At 41.8% G+C, this 27504-nt stretch overlaps 3 protein-coding genes across 3 annotated transcripts; 2 read left to right on the plus strand and 1 right to left on the minus strand.

Annotated features, from left to right (window-relative positions):
* The first annotated feature begins 10114 nt into the window (after nucleotides 1–10114).
* Nucleotides 10115–12106, plus strand: LOC102703469 (polyol transporter 5-like). Its single transcript, XM_006649501.3, has 2 exons — nucleotides 10115–10324; nucleotides 10429–12106. The coding sequence occupies exons 1-2, from the start codon at nucleotides 10201–10203 to the stop codon at nucleotides 11859–11861; spliced, it is 1557 nt and encodes a 518-aa protein (XP_006649564.1). The 5' UTR covers nucleotides 10115–10200; the 3' UTR covers nucleotides 11862–12106.
* Nucleotides 12107–13838: 1732 nt separating this feature from the next.
* LOC102716487 (vicilin-like seed storage protein At4g36700) lies at nucleotides 13839–16751 on the plus strand. The gene is given in 5 exon segments (XM_040521718.1): nucleotides 13839–14352; nucleotides 14771–14961; nucleotides 15070–15150; nucleotides 15245–15598; nucleotides 15686–16751. Coding segments are annotated over 5 exon segments (1971 nt in total). The 3' UTR covers nucleotides 16517–16751.
* A 324-nt stretch (nucleotides 16752–17075) lies between these two features.
* Nucleotides 17076–22282, minus strand: LOC102716768 (COP9 signalosome complex subunit 4). The gene is made up of 14 exons (XM_015835569.2): nucleotides 22007–22282; nucleotides 21766–21917; nucleotides 20677–20780; nucleotides 20527–20587; nucleotides 20362–20454; nucleotides 20177–20277; nucleotides 19631–19739; nucleotides 18841–18885; nucleotides 18684–18752; nucleotides 18516–18607; nucleotides 18399–18441; nucleotides 17988–18047; nucleotides 17494–17553; nucleotides 17076–17361 (listed from the first exon to the last, which is right to left on the minus strand). Exons 1-14 carry the CDS (start codon nucleotides 22140–22142, stop codon nucleotides 17287–17289), a joined length of 1200 nt encoding a protein of 399 aa, XP_015691055.1. The 5' UTR covers nucleotides 22143–22282; the 3' UTR covers nucleotides 17076–17286.
* Between the last annotated feature and the right edge of the window lie 5222 nt (nucleotides 22283–27504).

The following is a 27504-nucleotide window of genomic DNA, read 5'->3' on the forward strand; positions in this document are numbered from 1 at the left end:
CTTATACATGTAACCTCATATCTTTATTAATGGATTGTCTCTTATAGTTTTTTTCCTCTTCACCTTGGAGGGATTTTTCAACGTTAAATCACGTTTGTTTTGATCTATTATCCCTAATATTCATAAACTTAATTATGTTTACTATGGTTAATCGCAGAGGTCATTCAACTGCTCAATAGTACCTATAAAATTTGGCTACGTACATCCTAGACGAAGAGATCAAGGATCTAACCCATCTTCTGTTAGGAAAATTGAGCCATAACAGAGACACAGATTTAACATGAAAAATCCTTGTGGGAAAAACCACGGACGTCAACCGAAAATAACCACTATGAGGTGATGATTACAATGCAGGGAAATACACGCGGGGCATCTCACCTTTCTCGTGCAGCTTATAGGAGATATATATAAGAAGAAATCAACGAGTCCTAATAGGAAAAGACAGAATCTTATTAGGAAACTAATCCTACTTCTAGTAGAAAACGGTTAGGAGAAATCTACTAGAATAATATAATCCATACATTATAGATAATAATTTGGATCATATCTCTAACGTCTTCCCTATGTAAAAAAATTTCCTATAAGATTATTGTGGAACAAATATAAATTAGCTTACTCACAATTCATATTGGCATACCTGAACATCTCTAGTTACTTTCCGCCGCCCCACTCATTGGGCACATTATGCATCACTAATTAAAGTTCTTATCATATCTTAAAGTAGAGAGAATTGCTGGCAGGTTTTCATATGCCATGAAGTCGATCATGACTCTCCACAACAAATTTGTGCGACTACCGTTTGCTTCTTAATCACATCAGGTCCCGGTTTCATGTCTGCGGATGATACAGAAGTTATTAAAATCCATGGAAGTCCTTCTTCGCATAATTACTCTTTTTGTCTCGTTGATGAGGCACCAGCATTGTAATGTCCCAAAAGCGTACCTGTCCTGTTTGAATATTCCTAGAGAGAGCCACCAGACTATGTCCAGATCATCAGATGTTAATGGACCCAGCAAACTTGTATTTACTGGAAAAATTTTCCTCGATACAATTGATGTTTTGTTTTTCATGCCAAATGTTACATCCGGTGAGTTGTATGTACCTGGCAAATGATCATGTCCGAGCTAGCGACGCAAACAAAAGGTAGCTCGCTCGGGGAAAGTCCTTCTAGCACATATGTGGATATTAATTCGTTTTTTATATCACCAAAAAGTTATTAATAATATAAAAAAGTTAATAATATAAATTAACACGAGATATATCACTCCACATACATGTAAGTTAAATTCAACTCTACAAGTTGTAACAAGATAACAAAAATGATTTTTTTTTCATCCTTGAAAAGTATCTTTAGGTATAAAAAATTATAGTGCAAAATTATGGTATCTCATGGTACCAAAATTTTATATCAAAATGTAATATCTTAAGATACTTTTCCAAGGATGTTAAAAAAGCTCTAACAAAAATGATTGTAAATATGTTCATACTTGTTTCAGTTTAGTTTATTTTTTAATAACTTATAGAAACCGAATTTAAACTTGCATATTTATCAATATGTCTTATATTAATCCATCTTATCAAATTTTCTTAACGATTGTTTGGGTGGCATTCAAGAAACGGATAGATATTCACCCGTGTACTTAAAAAGCATCCACAGCTTGGTCGTCCCTTTCATGCAGCTTAAGAAAAAGAGGCATCTTCACACTGAATCCTTCTGTTCTTTTAGGATTCTATTTCTACCCCCATCATAATGGAGGCTTGACACCATATGCACTCCATAGCACGAGGTACAATAAGCACAAGGAATCCCATCGCCATCTGTTAACGTAGGGTTGATTTAATTCCCTACCCTACCAAAATTACATGCTGCCAAAACTTTAGCAAGAGAACACCACTAAACCAACGCACGGTGCACGCATGGCTCTCAGGAGCTCCGTCGTCAGTGTCAAGTTTTGCACTGTCCTGAGCAGCAAACGCGCGTACAGGTCCAGCTCTCTTCAGGCTAGCTACATGAGCCTTGCTGACCACCATGGATCGGAACATCGAAGCTACACTTCACCTAACGTTCCAATTGATGGCCACCAACCTCAGGGCTCTAACCAACGTGATATGTCCATACGCTTTTAGCACGTCCCCTCAATAAGTTAGGTGGTGTTTAGATTTTGAAAATTTTTGAGAAAAGTGTCACGTCAAATGTTTGACCGGATGTTAGAAGGTATTTTTGAACACGAATAAAAAAACGAATTTCACGGTTAGCCTGAAAACCGCGAGATGAATCTTTTGAGCCTAATTAATCCATCATTAGCACATGTTGGTTACTGTAGCACTTATGGCTAATCATGGACTAATTAAGCTCAAAAGATTAGTCTCAAGATTTCTTTTATAACTGTACAATTAGTTTTTCATTTTATCAATGTTTAATGCTCTATTTAGGTGTCCAAAGATTCGATGTGATGTTTTTGGGGGAAAATTTTTGGAAACTAAACAAGGCCTTAATGCTCTTCAGCTCCTTGCAGGGTTGCCGAAACCGGCAATTTCTTCGCATGGTTACACGATTATCATGTAAAAAGAATCATCCAAAACCATTAAAAAATCACGATAATAAATCATCCAAAACTATTAAAAAAATCACGATAATAGCACGATGACCATACTCCACCGTACAGTGGTTTCAGAGTTCTCCAGGACAATGTAAACCCTGACTCCAAGATTGTCGCGGCATCATGGCAGATATAATAGTATAGACAGTTATCATCTATTTGACATATATGGATAACTAAAATATTATCTATATACATTATTTTTTATGTTTTATATTTTTTACATGTAACCAATACATAAAGTTTTCTATAAAAAGCTTTGTATGTTGATTTGGACCATGTGCTCAAGCAGTGGATGAACAAAGAAATAACGATTAATTTTTTATTAAGTTAATAATATAACATAGAATAATTAGTATAACATAAATGCATATGGACGATCATTCTTTCTCACTCTTTTACGTGCCCACAGGAGCCCAGCGCACTGAACTTTAGAAACTATCAAATCGACGCTGCTTCGGGCACACACGGGCACCTGGCCCGCGAGGCGAACACCTACACGCTACACGGCCTTGTTCGTCAGCGAGCACATGCCGCCTTCGGCCCAAGTTCGTCAGCGAGGACCGATTCCGTGCGAGGGCTGCGTGGTGCTAAGCCCAAGGCCATCCTAGAGCATACCGTGAGTTCGTTGAATATTTGGTGCTCCAATGTCCAAGAAGTTTAGGGGAGGTGTTTGATTGCTCCCCCTCACTTTTATCACGCCTTGCTTTAGTTGTTATCCTAGTTTTTTTGACAACACGTATTCACTTCGTTGCTATAAGTGTGTCGCGACACGTATTTAGTTATCCTTAAGATCTCATATGTCATACCCTTAAATTAGCCACATTGTTGGCTCGTCAGTCGTGTGGCTTATCTGACACTTTTTTTTTTCTAGTGGCGGCTAGCTTGACACCGAGACATTTCTCAAATTATTAAACGGTATAATTTTTTAAAAAATTTCACATGTTTAATTCAAGCAAACCTATATCTTAAGTTCAAACAAACTAATACTTAAATAATTATGTGCTAATTAAGTGTCCTGTCCTGTAAACCAACCGGCTAATCAGCGGAGCAGGTAAATCGAACAGGTCCGTTCTGACAAGCTTATGCATAATCTAAACAACACTATCAAGCCAAACGACATATTTATAAATAAAAAATAATTTATAAATAAAATTTTTATATATATATTTTTAACGATATAAAAGCTAAAATTAAAAAATAAGTTTTAGTGAAAAAACATTCAAATTTAACGTTAAAATTTTAAATTTTAACTTATAAGTTAGAAAATAAGTTAGAGCGTAATTTCGTCTGAAAATAAAGGTCGATGACTCGTAACCACCTTTAAAGTTGTGAGCTTACGTACCAAAGGCGTTTTGCTTGCTGATACGCGACCACCATCGCCATCTAGACCAGAGTAGACTACTCTCCATCTCTCATCATATGATTCAATCCCGTATTCATCATTATCTCAAGCCATGTTTAATTCTAAAAACTTTTTTTAAAAATATCACATCAAATCTTTAGATATCTAAATAAAATATTAAATATACATGAACATTAAAACTAATTATATAGTTACGAGGGAAATCGTGAGACGAATCTCTAATTAAGACGTGATTAGCCATAAGTGCTATAGTAACAAATATGTGCTAATGCCAGATTACTTAGACTAAAAAGATTCATCTCGCGGTTTTCAGGCGGAATCTTAAATTTATTTTGTAATTAGACTACGTTTAATATTTCAAATATGTATCCAAAAATTTGATTTGATGTTTTTCTTAAAAATATTTTTTTACAAACTATACAAGGCCTCAGTCGATGTGAGGAGAGAAACCTGTACACGTCCACACACCAATTCTGGTGGCTGTCTTCCCGGTACAAGGGCCTCGTGCGTGCAAACATCGATCCCCTCTCCTCTCGCGTTGGTGTGATCCCCTCTCACCGTTCCCTCTCCGAAGAGACGTTGTCGCCAGAGATTCCAGCGATGAATAGACGAGCCACACTGGTCAATAAACTTGAACCGGCCGGTGGATCGGCGATGTATGTTCTCTGTCTTCTTTTTAGACCGCACTAGCTAATTAAACTCGCGCGGTGGCCGTTTTCCTCCGTTTCCCGATCAGGTTTCCCCTTTACACGCCATGGGGAAGGATATCCACACGAATTTCTCAGTTACTCAAGCGGGACGCATGCGACCAATATCCACCCTATCTTTTCGCTTATGATCATGTTTACAAGATAAAATTTAAATTTTTAATCTTAAATTTAGAGTTAATTTTATGATTTTTTAATTAAATTTTACTTTTCAGCTTTGACTTTTACATCGTAAAAGATACGTATATTAAAAAATTTTATTCACTAATTATTGTTTATTTGCAAATATGTCGTTTAGTTTTTTTATGAAAAAACAAACTGCCACAATCTTTCCTGAAGTTTTAACTGGCTAATTTTTCTACATTAGAAGTTTTCAATCATCTTTCTTATCTAAAAAAATCTTACTCCAACCCTCCTTTTTTATCTAAGTGATGGGTAGAGGTGTAGTTGTTGAGTTGTTCCGAAAGAGTAGGGAAAACACATTGTTCTTGCGGAGAAACTTTTGGAGAGCCCGTTACAAATTCACAATACTATCATTTCGCCGGGCCAGCAAGTTCAAAGTACACTGAAAGTAAAAGATTACGTCACACGACTTCAGAGATTAGATTTTACACGGTGGTTTTAGTGTGATCATCTGAACAAATGCAGTACTAATAAACTGAGCCCAAGATCCGTACGTGCACGAAAGTAACAGGTAAAATTTGTAAGAACTAATGCGGCCTAAATACGTGGTAGGAGCAAGTCAAATTTCTGATGCAAGACAATACCAAAATCGAGTGTTTGCAGGACTATGTAACTTCTATATAAATTAACTGCCGGAGCAAAAGAGCTGATTGTTCAACGCGATTCGATTGGAGCCGTGAAGGCACTGTCGAGCAAAAGCAAACACGTACTCTCCCAAGTATATTTTTTTTCTGGTATCAAAATTTGTACCATAATACACTAATTTTTATGATTTCCGTCGTTTCAATTATTCCTAAGCTAATAAAGCGTTTGGGGAAAGAAACTAGGTAGTTTAAAATTCAAAAATTAACTGCTAAAATAACTAAAAATCGTATGTTTTCATCTAATATTAGGCCCTATTTATTTGCCAAAAATTTCCTCCAAAAACATCACATCGAATATGTAGACACCTAAATAGAGCATTAAACATAGATGAAACGAAAAACTAATTACACAGTTACTTCATGATTAGCCATAAGTGCTACAATAACCCACATGTACTAATGACGGATTAATTAGGCTCAAAATATTCGTCTTGCGGTTTCTAGGCGAGCCGTGAAATTCTTTTATTATTCGTGTCTAAAAACTCCTTCCGACATCCGGTCAAACGTCTGATATGACATAAAAAATTTTCATCTCCCCAACTAAACACCCCTTTAGAATATATCTAGAAATGTTTATATTTTAAAACAAAATGGAGTAGCCGAATAGCAGATAAGCAACTCATCCTCAATTATTTGCAAACAGACAAAAGGTTACAAGTTTTTCCATGGCAGCCGGTGGCTTTCATTGACGCCGGGAGTCAAGGATGCTGCTTCGTTGAAGCTGATAGGCGATACGGAGCTAACCATACGCGCGTCGCTGTGCTCTCCCGGAGAGGCTCTCTCTTCCCGTTCCTGGTCTCCTGCACGAGCTCACTGTCACACACACTGTGCTGTGCTGTGCTGTCCCTGGTGATTTTTCGCTGGTCAGAATTGCAGTCAGACAGTCAGACCCGTCTCGTAGCGGCGTCCGTTGCAATGGAAGCTTTGTTTAGGCCCCGTTTAGTTCCAAAAATTTTCACACAAAAACATCATATCAAATTTTTGGACACCTAAATAGAGTATTAAATATAGATAAATCGAAAAACTAATTGTACATTTATGTGAGAAATCGTGAGACGGATTTTTAAGCCTAATTAGGACATGATTAGCTATAAGTGCTATAGTAACCCACATACGCTAATGACGGATTAATTAAGTTCAAAAGATTCGTCTCGCGGTTTTCATGCCTGCCGTGAAATTCATTTTTTCATTCTTATCCGAAAACTCCTTTCGACATCCGATCAAACGTCTGATGTGACAGGCAAAAATTTTCATTTCACTAACTAAACACCCCCAGTTATCATAGAAATTTTGTCCCATGGAAAAACTGAAGCAAGATCTTGGACTGGGTTTTTTTTACTTTTCTATGTTCAACACTCAGACTCCAGAGTCCAGTGTTTGTCATAGTTAACAGATCCTCCTGTTATGTGATTGCAGGAGTGAAGCTTTGTAGATCAGATGAGTGAAGAAGCAAAGACAAGATGCATACCAAGACAACAGCTTAAACCAAGAGATGAATCAACAAAAATGAAGACTGAAAAATCATCTCAAATTAACGAGTACTCGCTACTCGGTTTGAGTGGAGAGTGGCAACCTTTTGGATCCAAGAATGGCGGATGATCTCGCAACGCTAGAATATTGGGTGACCATGACGACGATGCAGGTGGCGGCAGTACGTGACACCGCCGGGATACTCCACTATATATGCTTGTTTTTTTTTTCCCGGTGAGTGATGTGTGCTTCTACGAAGCGGGTCCTATTATTCAACACCTTCGGCCACGTGAAAACGATACTTTGAATCCCAAGTCCCTGGATATCAACTTTTTAATAGTAGTGTACTTTTTTGAAACAAAACTATGTTTTTCATTTTTGCGAGTTAAAACAAAACAATGTGCCACTGAGATTTCAGGCTATCTCTTTTGCGTTCTTGATACTTGCTTGATCTCTTTTACGCTCCTAAGTTTTTCTTTTAACCTCTTGCACACCAATTCCATTGGTCAACCATTGGCCGTTTGACATTCTTTTAAGAACTACCCTTATTGCCCTTAGCATATAACTGGAGTTAAAAATGTTCCATGCAGAAATTATTTGTGTTATAAAAAGGGTGAGGAATAAGTTATCCAAAACATTGAAGTTCAGGAGTTTCTTGATACTTTGCATCGATTTAGAAAATTAATTTCGAATGAATATTCAATTTTTAAAAAGGCGGATTTAACAATAACCATGTATGCACTTTTAGGCTCTATTGACTATTATCAATCTATGCAGAATTTGTCCAAATTTCAGTCGCTATTATAACACCAAGTAAAAAAAATGTCTTAAGGTTTAGTAATATTTTCCTTTTTAAAATTCAGTGCAGAATTTCATAGTTTAGTGTAGTTTTGGCCCAACAGAAAGTTATGTAAAAATACAGAAGTAAACTTTAGAGCACCAGAAACACCTCTGAACTTCATCACAAATTTACAGAGTATTTTAGTACTCCAAATAAAATACTGAAATCAACAAAATCTGCAATTCCAGAAGTATAACATTGCCAACTTGGCAACTCTACCAATATATAGCCATAATCTTTTCTACATAAAATGTTGTTTTTCAAAAAATAAAAGGACATACTCTAACTACTATAAATTTTATCACTAACATAAAAGAGTTTTTTTACATCCTTGAGAAGGTGCCATGAGGTATCACTCTTTTCTATATACAATTTAGTTCCTTCTAGTATCTAAAATACCAAGAGGTACCAAATTTTATATAGAAAACAGGGTATCTCTTGGTACCTTCTCAAGAATGATAAAATTGCTCAACATAAAAACATTAACTATCATGACCTTTGTCGCCAAAAAGTTTTGGACTCCTGGAAAATAGAAGTACGTAGCCCACTTTGCAAATTCACTAGGTCCAAACCAAGCCACGTCTGACTACACCATTTGTAACATTGGTAGACCATATATTCAAGTTCTTACATGAAATTTATCTCGCCCCAAAAACCACATGGATGGTACTCAAACATTAGGTGCAAAACACCTAAGTATAGTGTTCTTAACTTTTATAATAGGTGTTCAAAAGATGGTCTCGCCTGTTGGCTTTTTTACTGAAAAACCAAACAATATATTTACAAATAAAAAATAATTTATGAATAAAAAATATATATGTATTAACGATATAAAAGCAAAAGGTGAAATAAACTATAATAAAAAAACTCAAAACCAATTTCAAATTTAAGGTTAAAAATTTAAATTTAGCTGGTAAGCATAACAAAAGCACAAAGACGACAAGGTTACACTTAATATACTGGAGTTTCCTCTCATTCTGACTGGACTATGGGCCCCACTAGCCCTAGGCTCCACTTGACAGTCTCACACATCGCCCCAGACCTCCACCCCAGCCGGAACATGACCAAGGTGGCAACGTCCACGGACATGCACCAGGACGCCTGGTGCGCCGCCAAGCTAACCGCTGCCCTGAGCTCCTGATCGTACCACCTCTCACTGAACCTCTCCGCCCACCGTCTTGCCCTCTCATTCACCTCTCGTTCCACCGGACAAAATGCTGACAATGAGACAGGGCAATTTGCAATGTGAGCTGCGTTTTCTAGTTTGAAGGACATATTTTTACACTGGGGAATTGAGGATTCGTCGCCCAGAGAGGCCATCCTTTTGTTTTTTAAGAAAAAAATCAAATAATATATTTGCAAATGGAAAATAGTTTGTGAAAAATACTTTATATAATTTTTTTATAATTCACCGGGAGGAGAGATTCCCAACCAGAATATCATTAAAAATAGAATACGGGAAATGGTTACATCCAAACTGCTACAGACGTGAAATAGCGGAAATTAAGACATTTTTCCAATAAGATGGGACAAAACTATCTTCTAATTTGAATGCTGAGGCCACGAGGTAAAACTTTATATAATTGTTTATAGTGATTTAAAAGTCAGGGCTAAACAATAAACTACAATAAAAAATTTAAAATTAACTTAAAATTTAATGTTGAATATTTAATTTTTTTAGTTTATAAGTATAAGTAAAAACCAAAAAGGTAGGGGTGCTAATACAAAGTCTTCCCGAAGGATCTTACGTGTCATTATCATGAGGTGACCTATGGCAATCATCAGATTCTTCTTAGTGATGTACATCCTCTGTTTTATATTCCAGATCACATTAAGTTTATCCTAAGTCACACTTATTTAAGTTCAATCAATTTATAAAAGAAAAACACTTACATTCACACCAGCGAATTAGTTTTATTAAATATATCATTCAATATATTTTTATAGGGTTTTACTCTCATCCTTCCTTTTATACCTCAAGATACCAGTACCGGTACCTCGCAGTTCCAAATCGTTTCTGATAGTTGGATCTAACAGTGCACATCCTACTTAGCTAGATCTAATGGTGAGAAACGATTTGGTAACTTGAGATACCGGTACCTCTAGGTACAAAAGTAAGGACGAGAGTGAAACTCATTTCTATAAGATGTTTAATTTTTTTAAAAAAAAATATTGCTTTATTTTTTATAATTATAGTTGAATTTAAAACTAAAGTTACTTATGATATGAAAGGCATCGACTATTGTCCAACAATACCGGTGCTTTATAAGAGCGGGAGGAGGTGGTGGCACAGAACGCGCAGCCGCAGCCGGAGCTAGCGCCGCACGGCTACTAAATTCCACACAAACTTTATCCATCGCAGATTCGCAGCTCGCGCGCCTTTGTCACCATGTCGAAGGACGCCTCCGACGAAATCCCGGCCGCCGAGGCGCCGGCGAAGCGCGCTCCCCTCAACAAGTACGCCCTCGCCTGCGCCGTCCTCGCCTCCATGAACTCCATCCTCCTCGGCTACGGTACGTGCAAAAACGCACACCACCACGCCCTCGATCGTGCTCAGAGCTCACGTGCATATATCCTAACCATTTCGATCTTTGCGTGTGATCGATCGATCAAACAGACATTTCGGTGATGAGCGGCGCCCAGAAGTTCATGAAGGAGGACCTCAACATCTCGGACACGAAGATCGCGATCCTTGCCGGCATCATCAACATCTACTCGCTCGTCGGCTCGCTCGCGGCGGGCCGGACGTCCGACTGGATCGGCCGGCGCTACACCATGGTGCTCGCGGCGGTCATATTCTTCGCCGGCGCGCTCATCATGGGCCTCGCCCCGAGCTACGCGATTCTCATGCTCGGCCGCTTCGTGGCCGGCGTGGGTGTGGGCTACGCGCTCATGATCGCGCCGGTGTACACGGCCGAGGTGGCGCCGGCGTCCGCGCGCGGCTTGCTCACGTCGTTCCCCGAGGTGTTCATCAACACCGGGGTCCTCCTCGGCTACGTATCCAACTTCGCCTTCTACCGCCTCCCGCTCAGCATTGGGTGGCGCGCCATGTTCCTTGTCGGCGCCGTGCCGCCCGTCTTCCTCGCACTGGGCGTCCTCGCCATGCCGGAGTCGCCGCGGTGGCTCGTCATGCAGGGGCGCATTGGCGACGCGCGCCGCGTCCTCGAGAAGACCTCCGACTCGCCGGCCGAGGCCGAGGAGAGGCTCGCCGACATCAAGAACGCGGTGGGCATCCCCGAAGGGATCTCCGACGACGACGAGGTCGTGACAATCGTCCGCAAGAGCAGGGGAAGCCACGGCGAGGGGGTCTGGAGGGACCTGCTGATCCGTCCGACGCCGGCCGTGCGCCGCATACTCATCGCCTGCCTTGGTCTCCAGTTCTTCCAGCAAGCCTCCGGCATCGACTCCGTCGTGTTGTACAGCCCGCGGGTGTTCGACAAGGCGGGTCTCCACTCCGACTCCCACTCCATCGGAGCCTCCGTGGCGGTGGGCGCCAGCAAGACGCTCTTCATCCTCGTCGCCACGTTCCTCCTCGACCGCGTCGGCCGGAGGCCGCTGCTCCTCACCAGCGCCGCCGGGATGGTGATCTCGCTCGTCACGCTGGCATCGGCGCTGCACGTGATCGACCAACGCCCGGAGGGCCAAGCGACGCCACTGGTGGGTCTGAGCATCGCGATGGTGCTGGCGTTCGTGGCGTCCTTCTCCATCGGGATGGGGCCGATTGCTTGGGTGTACAGCTCGGAGATCTTCCCGCTGCGGCTGCGCGCGCAGGGATGCGCGCTCGGCACGGCGATGAACCGGATCATGAGCGGCGCCATCAGCATGTCCTTCCTGTCGCTCTGCAAGGCCATCACCTTCGCCGGGAGCTTCTACCTCTACGCCGGCATAGCTACGGCCGGGTGGGTGTTCATGTTCTTCTTCCTGCCGGAGACGCGAGGCAGGAGCCTGGAGGACACCATCGTACTCTTCGGCGGCGATGAACACGACACCAACGCCGTGGGGAAGGAACACGGCCATGGACAGAACAAGTCCACAGAGTTGACTACTTAAGCAATGGGAGCTACTAGCTGGAGTACATAAGGCCATCTCCAGTGAATGCTATAAATCGAACCATGGAGAAGATAGATCGATTATCCACGTTATGGCAATCGAATCAAATTGTTAGAGCTTGAAATTGCAATTTGATTCGAACCAAGTTAAATATACTATCTTTCTTTCCTATAGCCGTAGGGTAGCCCGTGTGAGCAAGCGTGAAAACGAAGAGGATAAATGAAAAAATATTCTGTGAAAAAAAATTTATATGTTTTCTTGGTGATCTAAAACTTAAGGTTGAAAAATAAACTACGATGAAATAAACTATAAAAATTTGTCCAAATTTAAAGTCAAAAATTTAAATTTTAGTTTGTAAGCATAAGCATAAGTGAAAAATGAGGCTTATTTCTACATTATTTATGTCGAATTTCTACCAGAGATGCCCTAATACTATTAGTACGTGAATGTTGCTTTCTTCCATTCCATATTATAAAATTCTATACGTATGTCTAGATTTACATATATACTAATAATAGACACATATAATATAGATGAAACAACGTAATTTACACATACTATAAGAAGTTTTATATTGCTATGAATTAGAGAAAGTTGTAATTGGTGTCCGTGTTAGTACGAAAACTTTGATAAGCTGATCAAGCAGAGCAATTTTATTAGCCGATGTAGAAGTGACACACGAAGAAAAATGTGTGATCTGCAGCAGTTACTCCCCATAAGGTTGGGCAAATTGATGTGGTGTGTGGACGATCAATGAACAATTTTCGGCTGCAATATAGGAGTTTGTAACGTTAGTTGAGTTTCAGATTTCCTATTGTCGTCCATTAATAACAACAAGGTTGTTGTGACCTTAGATCATGAACAAGAGGATGGATAGACGGTGGAATGCAATTCCCTGTTTATCCAAAATAAATATAAGATGAACCTGAATTTGAGTATCAAATGCTCAAAGAACATAGTAATATATTTATTTTTTCAATGTCCCCTAATATAGTGGGTACGGTGGATTTTAATAGTCTAGATATTACATGAGAAAGTTACAATATTGTTCCTATAGAGATGATTAAGCCATATGGGTATTTTGGTAATTGGCCTAGCACCTCAGGACCATATTGCAGGTTATCCAGGATAATTAATTATTGGTCTCCAGATATCCTTGGGAGGATATTCTTTATTGCCGTAACTAGCATGAAACATAGCACTGAGTTCACCTTGCTTTTCACAGCCCAAATTGCCTGAAGCATCTTTTCATAAATGTCACCTATAGGATCAGCTCTCATTAACTCACACATGCACTTTTTACTGCTAATTATATCTTGGTTCTAGATGCCGGTCAAAATAACCTTCATGCGATTGGTTTGAAAACTCCAAGTTGGCTCCTACAGAACTCCTTATGCATACAAATATATTCTCATACAAGTTTCCTTATGCATACAAATATACTCTCGTACAAATAAGTTTCCTTATGCATACAAAGAGAGTGTGAACCGAATAGAGGGTGGGGTGACCGTGTACCAACAAAGTTACAAAGCCCTGTCCTGTCTTGACGGTGCCATATTTGTACCTTTGCCTCCTCGCCAAACAGTGGGCTCTCAGTAGGTTAACACCGAGGCAGCTGAACCTGGCACGTTGCAGATTACGACTGATGGTTATGAGGATGATATATAGCGTGACGACGGTTTCCTCTCGGGCAACGAACAGCCCAAAGGAAATACACGGCCCAGAATGCATACAAGCAAGAGGCCTGGGCCGTGGCAACGCTACAGAAAAGCAAAAGCCGGCAATGCTCCTGATCATGATGGGTCGGTCGGACTCTTCGAGTTTGAGGGGTATACACCGCGCAGCGGCGCAGTCCAGCTCACGGCGCCACCCGAGACAAGTGGCCAGCGCACCCGCGCACGGGGCGCACCCGTCACGAGCCCGCATACGAGTCCAGCGAGCTACCACCCTCTGTCGCCACCAGGCCACGTCGCGCCCATGCAAGGCGACACCACGCCACGGCGCCCCTCCACGTCGCGCGCGCCACCCCATCACCGAACCGGCGAAACCTCGCCTTGCCTACTTAGGCCGCCCCGTTCGCCTCGCACACCGCGGGATCGAGTTCTTCGCGGGCGGTCGGTCGATCGGAAAAGGCGAGCGGAGCGGTCGAGCGAGCGAGAAAGCGAGAGGGGGTACGTAGCAGTGTGAAGAATGGCGGTGCCGGCGAGGTCGGCGGTTCGATGGCTCGCCCTCCTCGTGGCCGTCTCGGCGGCGGCCGCGTGGGCGCACGAGGAGAAGTGGTGGCATGGCGGCGAGGCGGGTGGCGGCGGGCAGCTCGTGCCGAAGGAGTGGCGGAGGGTGGTCGCGGCGAGCGACGCTGGCCTTGTGACTGCCGTGGATGTCGCCGACGCTGCCGGCTCCGCGTACCGGCTGCACTTCATCACGATGAGCCCCGGCGCGCTGTTTCTCCCCGTGCAGCTGCACGCCGACATGGTGTTCTACGTGCACAGCGGTACGTACTGCTCCCTCCGTTATGTTTATAAGACATTTTGGTTATTCCTATATTTTTACGATTAAACCGAAAAAAACCAGAACATCTGGTAACCTAAACCGTAGATAATACACTGGTACGTTGTCTACGTAGGTGGTGTACTATTCCCTTCGTAGTGGTAATGTTTCACCCATTGGTTTCATGGTATTAAATAGTTATTAAAAATATGAAAACGTTTGATAAGATATATTAATATGAGATATATCAAGTTCAAATTTGACTTGTTGTAACAAAAATAAGTATGAAGCTGTGTATAGTAGTTTTCTGAAAGACTCTTTCAAAAAAAAGAGTTTCCCAAGTAAAACTAGCGGTGCTTTTTCTGAAAGTATAAACGTGCTTACGTGAGTTGAAAGATGTGAACCTGTGACTGATGCCATAGGGAGAGGGAAGGTGACCTACATAGAGGAAGGGAACAGTAAATCCAGCACACTGCAGGTGGAGAGAGGAGACGTCTACAACTTCGAACAGGGCACCATCCTCTACATCCAGAGTTACCCCTGCAGCACGAGAGAACGCCTTCAGATCTACGCCATCTTCACCAGCGACAGCATCAACGCCGATGACCCAAGGGTACGTACCTGCGTACATCAAAGTATCTCAACGACCCGGGCCCTTGGCACGCATGATTCACAGTTTGGCTGTTTGGTGTTCTCCTCGTGCACCCATTTTGCTTTGCAGCATCCGACGTCAGAGGCTTATTCCTGTGTCAGTGACCTACTGAAAGGGTTTGAAGGGGAAGTTCTTCGACAGGGCTTCGAGGTAACTGCTACTAGATTTTAGTACTACATATAAATCGTACATATTCATTACACACACGTTTTTACATTTCGCAAACTAAAACAATTGTGTTCAGGTTCCACGCGAAGTAGTGAAGTCGATCAAATCGGCGAAGACCCCGGCGGCGATCATACCGTACAATCCAGAGCAGGAGGACGAGGAGGACTCGTCGAATTGGACGGAAGAAATCGCTGACGCGCTGTGGGGAGTGAGAGACCCGCACTTCCTGAACAAGAAGAAGAAGGACAAGCACAGGGACAAGGGCAAGCACAAGGGCAAAGACAAGAAGTCCAAGAGCAAGACGTTCAACTTCTACTCCGGCAAGCCGGACGTCGAGAACTGCTACGGATGGAGCAGATCGATGACCAACCAAGACCTCGAGACCTTGCGGGGATCCAACGTTGGCATGTTCATGGTGAACCTGACCACGGTAATGTCGCACACAAGCCGCCACACTTGCAGCTTGATTTCTCTTTGACAAGACCACCAATGCTTGATTCGACTGTGCGATTTGCAGGGCGCCATGATGGGGCCTCACTGGAACCCGAGAGCGACCGAGATCGCCATCGTGATCCAGGGCGCGGGGATAGTGCAGATAGTTTGTCCCAGCATCCCGTCTGGTGAAAGCAAGAGGCGGCACGGCGACGAGGACGACGGTGGTGAACACGGCCACGGCGGCGGCCGGTGCAAGAACTCGGTGTTCAGGGTGAAGGAAGGGGACGTGTTCGTGGTGCCGCAGTTCCACCCGATGGCGCAGATATCGTTCAACAACGACTCGTTCGTGTTCGTCGGGTTCAGCACCGACATGGGGCACAACCACCCGCAGTTCCTGGCCGGGAAGCACTCCGTTCTGCAGCTGATCGGCAAGGAGATACTGGCGCTGTCGCTTGGGCAGGACAACTCCACCGCCGTCGGGAGGCTGCTGTCGTCGGGGCGCGAGTCGACCATAATGGCGTGCACGTCGTGCGCGGAGGAGCTGGAGAGGAAGGCGGAGCAGGAGGAAGAGGAAGGGGGTGGGAAGGGAGAGAAGGAGCGGGAGGAGGAAGAAAGGAGGAGGCAAGAAGAGGAGAGGAAGAAGAGGGAGGAGGAAGAAGAAGAGAAAGAAAGGAGAGAGCGCAAGGAGGAAGAGAAGAAGAGGAGGGAGGAGGAGGAAAGAGAGAGGAGAGAACAAGAAGAGGAAGAGCGGAGGAGAGAGGAGGAGGAGCACGAGGGTGGAAGAGGAGACGAGCCTGAACCAAGGTGGAAGGAGGAAGAAGAGGAAGGCGACTGGGGCGAGCGGCAGGTTCGCTTGTCCAGGAGCTTGAAGAAACGCTACCGCAGTATCAAGGGCAGGCTATCCAGCGCCTGAGCCAGTGAGCATGTCCAGCCCATGCAGTCGTATAAATAATGTTGGCCTTGCTCGTGTAGAGGCCTGCCTACGTGTGTAGTACTAGTTTCGTTTTGTTCTACCGTGTCTTGACGTAGCCCAGTGAAATAAGCTGCTGATGTGTATAAGAAACCGCTTGCAAACCATGGAGTGCATGTGCAAAAACCAGATGTGCGACAAGATTGTTTTGCAACCGAAACTGAAGTAAACTATGAAACTAAACTAGCCTACTACCTTAAAGCAGTTCTTGTTTTGCAGACGAAACTGAAGTAAATTATGAAACTAGATTAGATTAGTACCTTAAAGCAGGAGCAGCATATGACGTATGGCTTAATAAGTGCAACGGTGCAAGCCTCCGTCTCAAGCCCCAACGGTTTATAAGGTTGAACTTGCCGCTCGACGAAATAGAAATTCCACCATTCTGTCGGCTCCTGCGGACTACGCTCGCCAGTGACACTCATCGTCACCTCACTCCGATCGAATTCAATCAGAGTATCCTGTCGGTACAACGATCATACCAGAAGCTAGACAAAAGAAGACAAGGATGAATTTCGGTTTGTGATATGTAGCCATTACGGTGCCGCTGCCCTATTCTGTCCAGCATGTACCAATCGACAACTAATTGTGCCCAAAAATTCGTTCCAGAACATGAGTAGTACTCGCAGCACCGAACATCTGTACAAAATGTCCGCAAGGCATGACGCCGTGACCACATTTCTCACGCGTACCGTCAAGAAGGCAGCCTGATGAACTCACACAGGGATGGCCATTCCCTTGCTTGACATGCTGTCAAGAATGTCGTTCAGCGCTTGGCATAGGCCCGCAATCTGAAAGCACATCCAATGTTTAGCGATATGAAGTATATATATTTTCTAGTTAACTGAAAAACACTAGAAGTACTTGTGCAGGTCAACAAAACTGCCTAGAAACGCAAGGAAGCAGTGAGCGGATAAACTAACCTGTTGGTCCCACTGCTGCAGCTCTTCAGTGTCATCCTCAAAATGTATCACAGCTTCAACCTGTAAAATAAGACACCCAAGTGAATCTCATAACAACTCAGCCCTGTTTATTTTCACTTAGGATTATTATAATCTAGATTATTAAGGTGGATTACCATAAGCTGGATTATTATAAGCCGGCAAGATGGGTAATTAATATAAAGTGTCTAAGGTAGTATGTTTTATCCACTCAATAATCTGGAAAAGCATCCTTGGATGAGCTTATTAGATTATAGTAATCTAGAGCTTTAGATTATAATAAGTTGACATAATAATCTAATTGTTTGTTGCAGATTATTTCTAAAATCCAGATTACATAATCCTAAGCTAAAACAAACAAGGTCTCAAACTAAACCATAAAATAGTAAAACATGGTTACAGTGTAAATCCATTTCAGATGTCTATGCTTGAAGTGGGAATAGCATAATACCAACATAAGGAAATCATGATTATACCTGATCAATTGAACCTCGCATCCTATCTTCATAAATCATTCGGGATGCTATCTTTTCAGCCTGCAAGCACAAAGTTAATTGCAGTAAGAATTCAATTGAATACTTTCATATTTAAAAATCAAATATAATAAAGCAAATCATTTACAGAAAAAAAATCAGGTCCTCCCAGGGTCGAGGCACGAGTTACATGCGAGATGGTTTGAGTTCTCCTGTTTTTTTATTTTAAATTGTGAAACTTGCTGGTTCAGGCCCAACTTGACTTATTTCTGACAGGTTGCCACCCAGAACTATTACCTAAACGTTCCAAATTATGAACTTTTAAGCAGTTGTATTGAATCTGTGTGAACCTGTCTGCCTAAAAATGAAATGATGTATCAACATGCACTAGCTAAATTAACCAAAAATACTGACCTTCCTAGGGTCAATGCCCAATAATGCTCCAAGCTCATCAAAGCTGCATAAATAAATCAATGGTTGATCAGAATGATAAATCACAATGACCCTGAAAATCTCAATGCACAAATTTACCTGATATTAGTGTAAAGTTTACTGGCACTAAGGAGGTTATGCTCAATCATAGCCCGGTCAAGTACAGTAGACCTATCTGGTAAGAGAGCTTTCTGTTGAACAGTAGAAAAACCCAGTCAAGAAAAGTTCAAGCTACCACTCATGTTGGAAGAGGGTATGTTTACTAACTTGATGCGGCCTTAGCTCCTCTGCAAATGCTTCAATTTCTGGTTTCCTCAAAATCCTTTCAAGAAAAACCTATACATTTGAACAAGTAGAAGGCATATCAATAAAGAGAACTTATGCTCCAAATAAAAATGCTAGGGGGGCATAGGAAGGTAGGCACCTTCTGTAGTATTGGGTATATCTTCAACTTTGAGCATCTCTCGTCCTAAAAGAAAAGGGCATTATAAGATCATGCCCAAGTCATAATTTAAGCAACATTATAATAAGAAAGTTCAGGCGTAACACAAATGTATTTTCAAGTTACTACAGTGCTGATACAACAAGGTGTTGGTTCCAAGCCCACAGAATCATTTATAGGCCACAATTACAGATTGGTTAACATCAAACATTCAGAACGTTACTATGGTTAACATCTAAAGTTGATGAATCATCCAAGATAACTAGTTGAATGGATCTTGGTATTAGCAATTCAATATCAAATTGGCAACTTCCATAGAGCAAGGTATTTTATTAAACATTTCCACAAAGCAAGCATTCAATGTATGGTTTAATGATGCCACATTCTACTGAGTTCAGTAAGCAATTCCGCTGTTAATCTGTTTTGATATTATCTCTTTTATCAGAAAAATGAAATTTTAAGGTGTATCAAGAAATATAATCTCTGTTTCAATATAAACTTTTTTTTCAGAAAAAGGAAAATTTAGGGGAGAAGGTAATGGAAGGAGATTAGGAATATCCTAAGAGCACTACTTATGGTGCTCCATAACAGAACACAGTTAGTATCAAGACAATTCTGAAAAGTATATGATAATATATAGTCTAATTGTAAACATGGCAGAGCCAAAGATGACTATGAAACATAGAAAGTTATTGCAGACAATAAATGACAAGAGGTAGATATAACAAGCACTGCTAACCAGAATGTTACAATAAACCAAAGAAGCACATACCTTGTACAACGTAGCAAGAACGCGAGATCGTTGCGGACCAGCACCAGCCAATATCGTGCATGTCACAGCAGCACTGAGAGCTTGCTCGAGAGCATTTTCATCAATCTCTCTGAGATCAGATGTAGAGTATTCCATCACAAATGTTTAGGAGACAAAAGTGCTATAAGTTGCTGATGTAACAAATTAACTAGACCTAAGTTCAAATATCTAAGATTTCAATAGCAAGGGGGCAATGGACATATACTCCCCTCAAGTTTGACTAGATTTATAGAAATGTTAGTAACATCTACAACACCAAATAAATTCCATTAAATCTAATAATATATTTATTTAGTGTCAAATATTGCTACGTTTTTCTATAAACTTAAGTTTAACTTAGGAAAAAAACAGAACACCTTGCATTCTGAAACAGAGGGGGTATATTATTGCTAGAAGGGCATAACCAAAATAGACAATAGTTACCACTGAACAAGCAATGGAGATAAGTGTACTACCTAATGGATTGGAAAGGAAAAAAAATCTGCAACTATATAGAGAAAATCTTACTCGTCACCAATTTGGCGTTGTTCAATCTGAGAGATGTCATAGTATCGAAGTGCTGCTTCCAAGAATCTTCTCTTCAGATCCAAAATTCTAGCATAGCAGACCTTATATAGAGAGAGAAGAAAAAATAAGTAAAAAATTCTGATTTTAGTGCAGATAAGAATGCAACTGTGCTAGCATCAACAAACCTTGTATTGTAAGTTTAGAAGTTCTTGGTGGCTGTGTGTTACCAGAAATGAGGCTTTGTTAATAAAAGCTTCAGCATTAACAGAATCATCATCCTACAAGTGAAGAGCTAAATTACTAATCTGGTAATATACACCATTATACCAACAGCAAACAACAAAACTAACCTCTAAATAAAGTCGTGCAATCTGGACACATTTGGATAATTTGTTCGTGTCATCCAGCATCCTGATTTAAATCAGATATTCAGATTTTTCATGTCTCAGAGAAAACAACATTCACATATTTAGAGAGAAACATGAAAAGTCGGTTTATACCTGATCCCTGAGTCCAAGTCAATCCCACTAAGCATCTGTGCTGCTTTCGACCATTGTTGTTCAGACTCATATAGTTCTGCAAGCTTCTCTCTAATCACCACCACCTGTCAAAACATAGGATATTGAAGAATTTATATGCATAATACCAAAAAAGTTCAGAAAGGTACACCAAAATGTAGCTCAGAAGATTGGTTATGCTTGCAAGAAAAAACCACCAAAAATTGGCAGAGGATAAATTAGAATAACACTAACATAGAAGAACCATTATCACACAGAAAAAGAATTATTTACACCAATAAACAAGAATGCATAAATTGTCCGTAACAACGTTGACATCATTACGTCAAGCTGCACCGATCCTCATAACCTTCTAGAATTAGGAACCTTGCATAAACAACACAAGTATTCCACTTCTCTTTAAATTTTATGATCGCTGTTACCTACTACCTCCGTTCCAAAATATAAGCATTTCGAGGTTTAGCACAGACTAAGGATATATCAAAAGATTTCCTTTTAATCACATTGGTGGTCAATTTTTTAATATTGAATTGATTTTCTAAGCACCTGATTGGCTCAGGAATGATTCAAATCATGGGAAATCAGTGCAGAAAAGTTTATATTGTGTTACAAAATTTGAATCTTAAAAATGCTTATATTTTGGAATTTGGAACGGGTGGCGTAGGAACGAATGTTATCACCACAAATAATTAGGATACATGTTTTCAATGCCTCACATCCAGCAAAAAAAATTGTTTGGTGCATCATATTGGCTCATGAGTAAAAATGAACAATGCATTGCTCACTACAGGCCCCGATAAACTTGTGAAAATGAAGATGGAGGCATCATCTCCAAGCACTGCTGGAGTCATGGCTCATGAGTCCGTGCAATGTGTGACATGACTCAAATTGATATCACAAAAGTGACGGTTATGGCGCACTACCATACATAAGAACTATAGTCATCCGTGGGAAAAAAATCATGAAAATTTGTACCAATATTACCGAGTCTGCAGTAGAAACATACGGAACTACATGTGTAGCATTGACGAATTTAAACCAAGGGCAAGGGGTGAAAACAAAGGTGCCTACCTGCTCCTCGAAGGACACCACACGAGGCTGGATCTGCGTGAGCGCGTAGTGCGCAACCTCCTTCTGAGCTTCTGGCTCTAGCCTTCCAAGCTCCTGCGCGAAGGTCTGCAGCAGCTGCCGCGACACCACGAGCGGCACCTCGTCAGAAACCACTGCGGCCGCACCAAACCCAACCGTCAGCCCCGAAACAGAACAGAGTCAGTAGAAATCAACAAGTAAGCGGCATAGATAGTGCCCATACTATGGTCGAGGAAGCGCTTGGCCTGGGAGATGTCGGGCGGGGAAGAGGAGAGGACGGAGGAGAGGATGTGGCGGTACTGCTCGATCTTCTGCCGCTGGTCGGCGATCGCCGCCGCGCTGGCGAGGGCGCTGTCCATCGCTCCGCCCGCCGCCTCCGCTTCCGCGCTTGGCCGGAGGGTCGGAGACTGTAGCCGGCGGAGGAGGAGAAGGGGGCCTAGGGTTTTGGCCTTTCGGGTGGCGTTCGATCTGCGGAGAAGAGAAGAGGAAAAAAGCTCCGGGATTTTTTGCGAGGCTGGGGAGCAGAGAGCAAGATTGCAAGAATGCAAGATGGTTTCCCACGGGTTGGGCTGCTTTTCTTTATGGGCCGTACTGTATCTTATGGATGTCTCAAATCTAGCCCAATATAGTTCCCCATAGCGTTTGTTTGGTTGGGCCTTATTTTTTAGCAATTCCCCCAACTGAACCTATTTTTATTTTATTTTATTTTTTCTTGATGACAACTGAATCTATTTTTAGAACAAGACTGAATGTTCTTCCATAATTTAGCTTTAGAACCGTCTCCTTTTGAGATACATTATTTTGAAAAAAAAAACTATAAATATGATGTCATGTACAGTACAAACCTATAGCATTCCAAAAGATAGGAGGATTGCAGGCGGCGTTTTTTGATGGTTCACAGAAAAATGAAATACATGAATTTTGGAGGATTTGTTTATAGAAGTGAGTGAGAGTGTGTGTGTATTGGACTTCTCAAGAGAAAATAGGAACGTACTAGCTACCTCCATCCCTTGTTTTCCTAAAAATAAGGAGGGCGTAGAAAACCACATCCATGGGGCACGAGATCCTCTGCAATAACAATATGCTACTGCAGAGAGCAACAGTACCATAAATTTGGTATATTCTATAACCGTTGGATCGAAATGGATGGATAAAATTTAGCACTATAGTATTTGCTACAATGATGAACAGTACTTTAAAATTACTGTTGCTGCAGTATTTCGACACTGTACGTAGCATTAATCAATGAGCTACTCACATGAACACGAACCGGACCCCATCCATGGGATGTTGAAAATTTATTAGGCTTTTTCCAAAGGAACTCGTAGAAAAATATTCCAAGGATTGATTTAATCCAAATTTCCTATGGAACTTTCTCAGCCCAATGAAACCTTATTCGTCTGACCATTATATAGCAAAAATTCGACTTTATAGTGGTTAATTTAGTCGTTTATAACTTAAAAATCATCACATTGGAAGCTAGACAATGAGTGAGCAAATCCTAAAAATTCAGCATCAAGTTACTCCAAACGCCTAATATGCACCCAAATCATTTTAATCCATCCTTTTCCATAGCAAGTCATTTAGGGGGTGTTTGCGACAAGAGGCTAAAGTTTAGCCCTTGTCCCACATTTGGAGACTTATTATAAATAGTAAATGTATACTATTAATAAAACATATCTATAATCTCGGACTAATTCACGAGACGAATCTATTGAGCCTAAATAATCCATGATTATCCTACGTGATGCTACAGTAAACATGCTCTAATTATGGATTAATTAGGCTTAAAAAATCGTTTTGCGAATTAGCTCTTATTTATAAAATTAGTTTTTTTATTAGTCTATGTTTAATACTTCAAATTAGTGTCAAACATCCGATGTGACATGGGAAAAAAAAGTTTAGCTCAATCTAAACAACCCCTTATCATTGAGCAACCCAACCATTGCTTGAAACGGTACTTGCAAAAGCAGTTAATTCCCACTTGGGGCAGCTCTGCGAAAGAAATCCGACACACCCACCATTCCACCTGGACCTGGTGACGCCCCCCACCGGCTACCACTCCCCCATAAAAGCTGCGCGCTTTCCCCTCGCCCAACGTGAAAACACATAAATGTGCATGCGATGGCAGCCCTCCGTACACTACGCTCCCGCCGCGGCAGGACCGGCCCAACCAGCGCTCCGTCCGCTCACCCGGCGGCCGCAGCATCAGCAGCCAGTGATGACTCCCGCATCCAATCGATCACCACCTCCGCCTAGTCGTCGTCTAGGCAGCGAGGCCGTGGGTCCGCACCCCATGCGCGCGGGGGCGGGCAGCAGGGGGGGAAAGCGGCAGCGCGTCGCGTGCTGGTAGCCGGTAGCTAGCCGTGTCGCACGCAGCATGGAGTAGCGGCACAGGCTACAGTGCTTCCCTCGTCGGGAGCGACAGAGCCGAGTCGCTGCTCTGCACGAGCTCAGCTAGGGGTGAACAGAAAGCCCGTGGTTCGTTAGCTCGCTCCACTCGATTTGTTTTATTTTTCTAACGAGTCAAGCTAGCATTTTAGCTCGTTAGAGATAATGAGCCAGCTCGAGTTGCTCGTGAGCTGCTCACGAGCCTAACGAGCTAGACCAAAGACACAAGATTTACCAGTGTTCATTGATTTTATTTTGGAATACATGTGTTTAGTACTTTATAGGTTCACCATGTGATTTGTTGGTTCAAACTTTAACATTTAAATACAATTTCATATGATTTGCATGTTTGAAATAAAAATTTGCTTGTATAACCTATTAAAAAATTATTTATGTTAACTGTTTATACATGGCTCACGAGCCTAACGAGCCAGCTCGAGCTTTATAACGAGCCGAGCCGAGCTGAGTTTTTAGCTCGTTATGATAACGAGCCAAACCGAGCCAGCTCGCTATCTTAACGAGCTGGATCAAGCCGACCCGAGCTGGCTCGTTATCCACCCCTAAGCGCAGCGGCGCGTGCACCTCTAGCTTGATCGGTGACAACCCAGGCCAGAGAATTCAAGTTCAAGTGCCACCCCCACCCCCACACACACACCTCGCTCTCCTGCACTGCACAACATGTACGGTTTTTGCAACGCCCCAGCTTCTCCACGATTTTACGTTCGTCTCGTTTCTGAATCTCGATGAAACTTTCCGTTCAGTTTCAGCAGTTCACAGGGTTAGTCCGCTGCTGAAGATTCGATAATGGGGTCGACGTCGTGCACAAACGTGACACGGACTCATGGACACTCGGCGTGCATTGGGATTCTACTTGCTTTTGACTCCGGAGGTACCATATGCCAATAATTATTTGGTCTTACGTACAAGTTTGCCGGATGAGGGTGACCATTTGGTGGTGGTAGCAGGCACACGGAGAAGGACCGGTGACACCACCACGTAATGGAACGTTTCTCGTCAAGGTTTGCAGTAGGTAAGGCGATCAGAAATGTGATCGGGAGTTAAGTGGGTTGTTGGATCGTTGGACCTGGGAGTTATTATTCCCCAATGTCTGGTGACCATCATCCAGGGTCGGATCGACCGGCCGGAAGTGATCAGATCAGCTGAATTTAGGAGCTTTCGGGACTTCTCGTCCAATGACACGCAAGGAGCTTCAACAATACAAGTACCAGACTGAAAGTAATGAGTGTTTTCTACAAGAGGAAAGTTGGAAGAGACCTAAAGTCGTTAGTGATATTTATACTTGTCTAAAACAGTAAATAGAGGAGTCCTTGAAACCGGTTTAGCACCTACTACTTCACTTGCAACATGTTTGGCATGTTCACCTTGTTGCCACAATATGCTTATCGTTTTATTGATAAATTAATCTAAAATTTAGCAGCGTCAATTTTTTGGCAATGCCAATGATATGTTGTTGTTTCCTATGATACCTGGTCAAAATTTAATATAGTTTTGTGATTGGAAGGTTTCGGAATTACAGAATGTTGACAGAGTTTGGTATGGTTGCAATGGTAAAATTTTGTTTGATTTATTCCCGTGCCAAAAGTTGGCAAGAATTGTTTTGGCAATCACATTGTCACTGTTGGGTTCCCCTACCCCCTATGTTGTATGCATTGCACCCGTTGCAAAACTTTAGTTTCATTTTGTAACTACCAATATGGACATGTGTTTACTCACTCTGATACTTATTGGTTTCAAATCATCTTAAAACAGAACTTCTTTATCTAACTCATCAGCCCAACCAATCACAATATTGTATTCCATTCATTTCAAAATAACTTTATTTTTCATCAATCTTATGCGTACCGATGTAAAACTAAAAAGATTATAATGTCATTGACTTTACCAAACCTCAAAATAATTTTCTCAAGCTTGACCTAATTTCGATACATTTGATTCCCACTTTACAAACTCCAATACAATGGTTGCTTAAAAATTGAAGTTATTTTAGAACAAACAAAATGAGATAAAATAGTTTTAATTTATGGCAGCTTTAATATTTAATTTTTTCACCTATATTTATATCTAACTAATCATAATTATTTTCACATCAATCTTAATGTTTGAAAAATATTCTGAGACGATGGAGCAGCTGGACCTGCGATACAGGTGGATGTACCGTGCCAAGTGCCAACTGTACTGTTAGCTTGCTACGAGCAGATGGCATGAGACTGGCATCGTCAGAACGCTCTTGACTGCCGTAATGGCGACTGGATGTGACGGACATACGGCAGGCAGGACGATCGGCAGCACGGTTTTATCATGCCATATTGCCATGCCCGTGCCCGTGCTCCTACATGCAACCAGTAACCAATGATAAACTGAGGTGGTGTTTAGATTGAGAAAATTTTTGAGAGATGTGTCACGTTAAATGTTTGACCGAATGTTGGAAGAGGTTTTTGGACCTGAATGAAAAAACGAATTTGACGGCTAGCCTAGAAACCGCGAGACGAATCTTTTGAGCCTAATTAATCCGTCATTAACACTTGTTGGTTACTGTAGCACTTATGGCTAATCATGGGCTAATTAGGCTCAAAAGATTCGTCTCAAGATTTTTCATAACTGTATAATTAGTTTTTTGGTTCATCTATGTTTAATGCTTTATTTAGATGTCTAAAAATTCGATATGATGTTTTTGAAACAAATTTGGGAACTAAAGCCTGAACCAGGCTTGAAAAGAAAAAAACATCCGTGGACGGTGACGGTCATCCCGCTTGCCGCGGCGATGACGGGGATTGATCTCGACCGTTCATTCGTTACAAGGCCCCAACGAGAAGACACCTGATAAAATTTGAAGATGCACGTATACCACTTGGGACGAAGTTACTCCTACCTAACTTCCATGACTGGGCAGCCTACATGCGTGGGTCTGATGACTTCGAGACATATGTCAGCCTCTATGTTTGAGACTAAAATGGGGTAATATCAATCCACTTAAAAGGCTCTCATCTTCTAGTTTAGGGGTTATTTAGAGGGGCTAAATTTTATAGCCTCATATCTCATCGAATATTTAGACACTAATTTAAAGTATTAAACACAGACTAATAAAAAACTAATTTCATAAATGAGAGCTAATCCGCGAGACGATTTTTTAAGCCTAATTAATCCATAATTAGCAAATGTTTACTGTAACATCACATAGGCTAATCATGGATTAATTAGGCTCATTAGATTCATCTTGCGAATTAGTCTAAGTTTATGGATGGATTTTATTAATAGTCTACGTTTACTATTTATAATATGTGTCCAAACATTCGATGGGACAAGGGGCTA

Source organism: Oryza brachyantha, chromosome 3 (genome assembly GCF_000231095.2).
Source record: "Oryza brachyantha chromosome 3, ObraRS2, whole genome shotgun sequence".
NCBI classification, from domain to species: domain Eukaryota; kingdom Viridiplantae; phylum Streptophyta; class Magnoliopsida; order Poales; family Poaceae; genus Oryza; species Oryza brachyantha.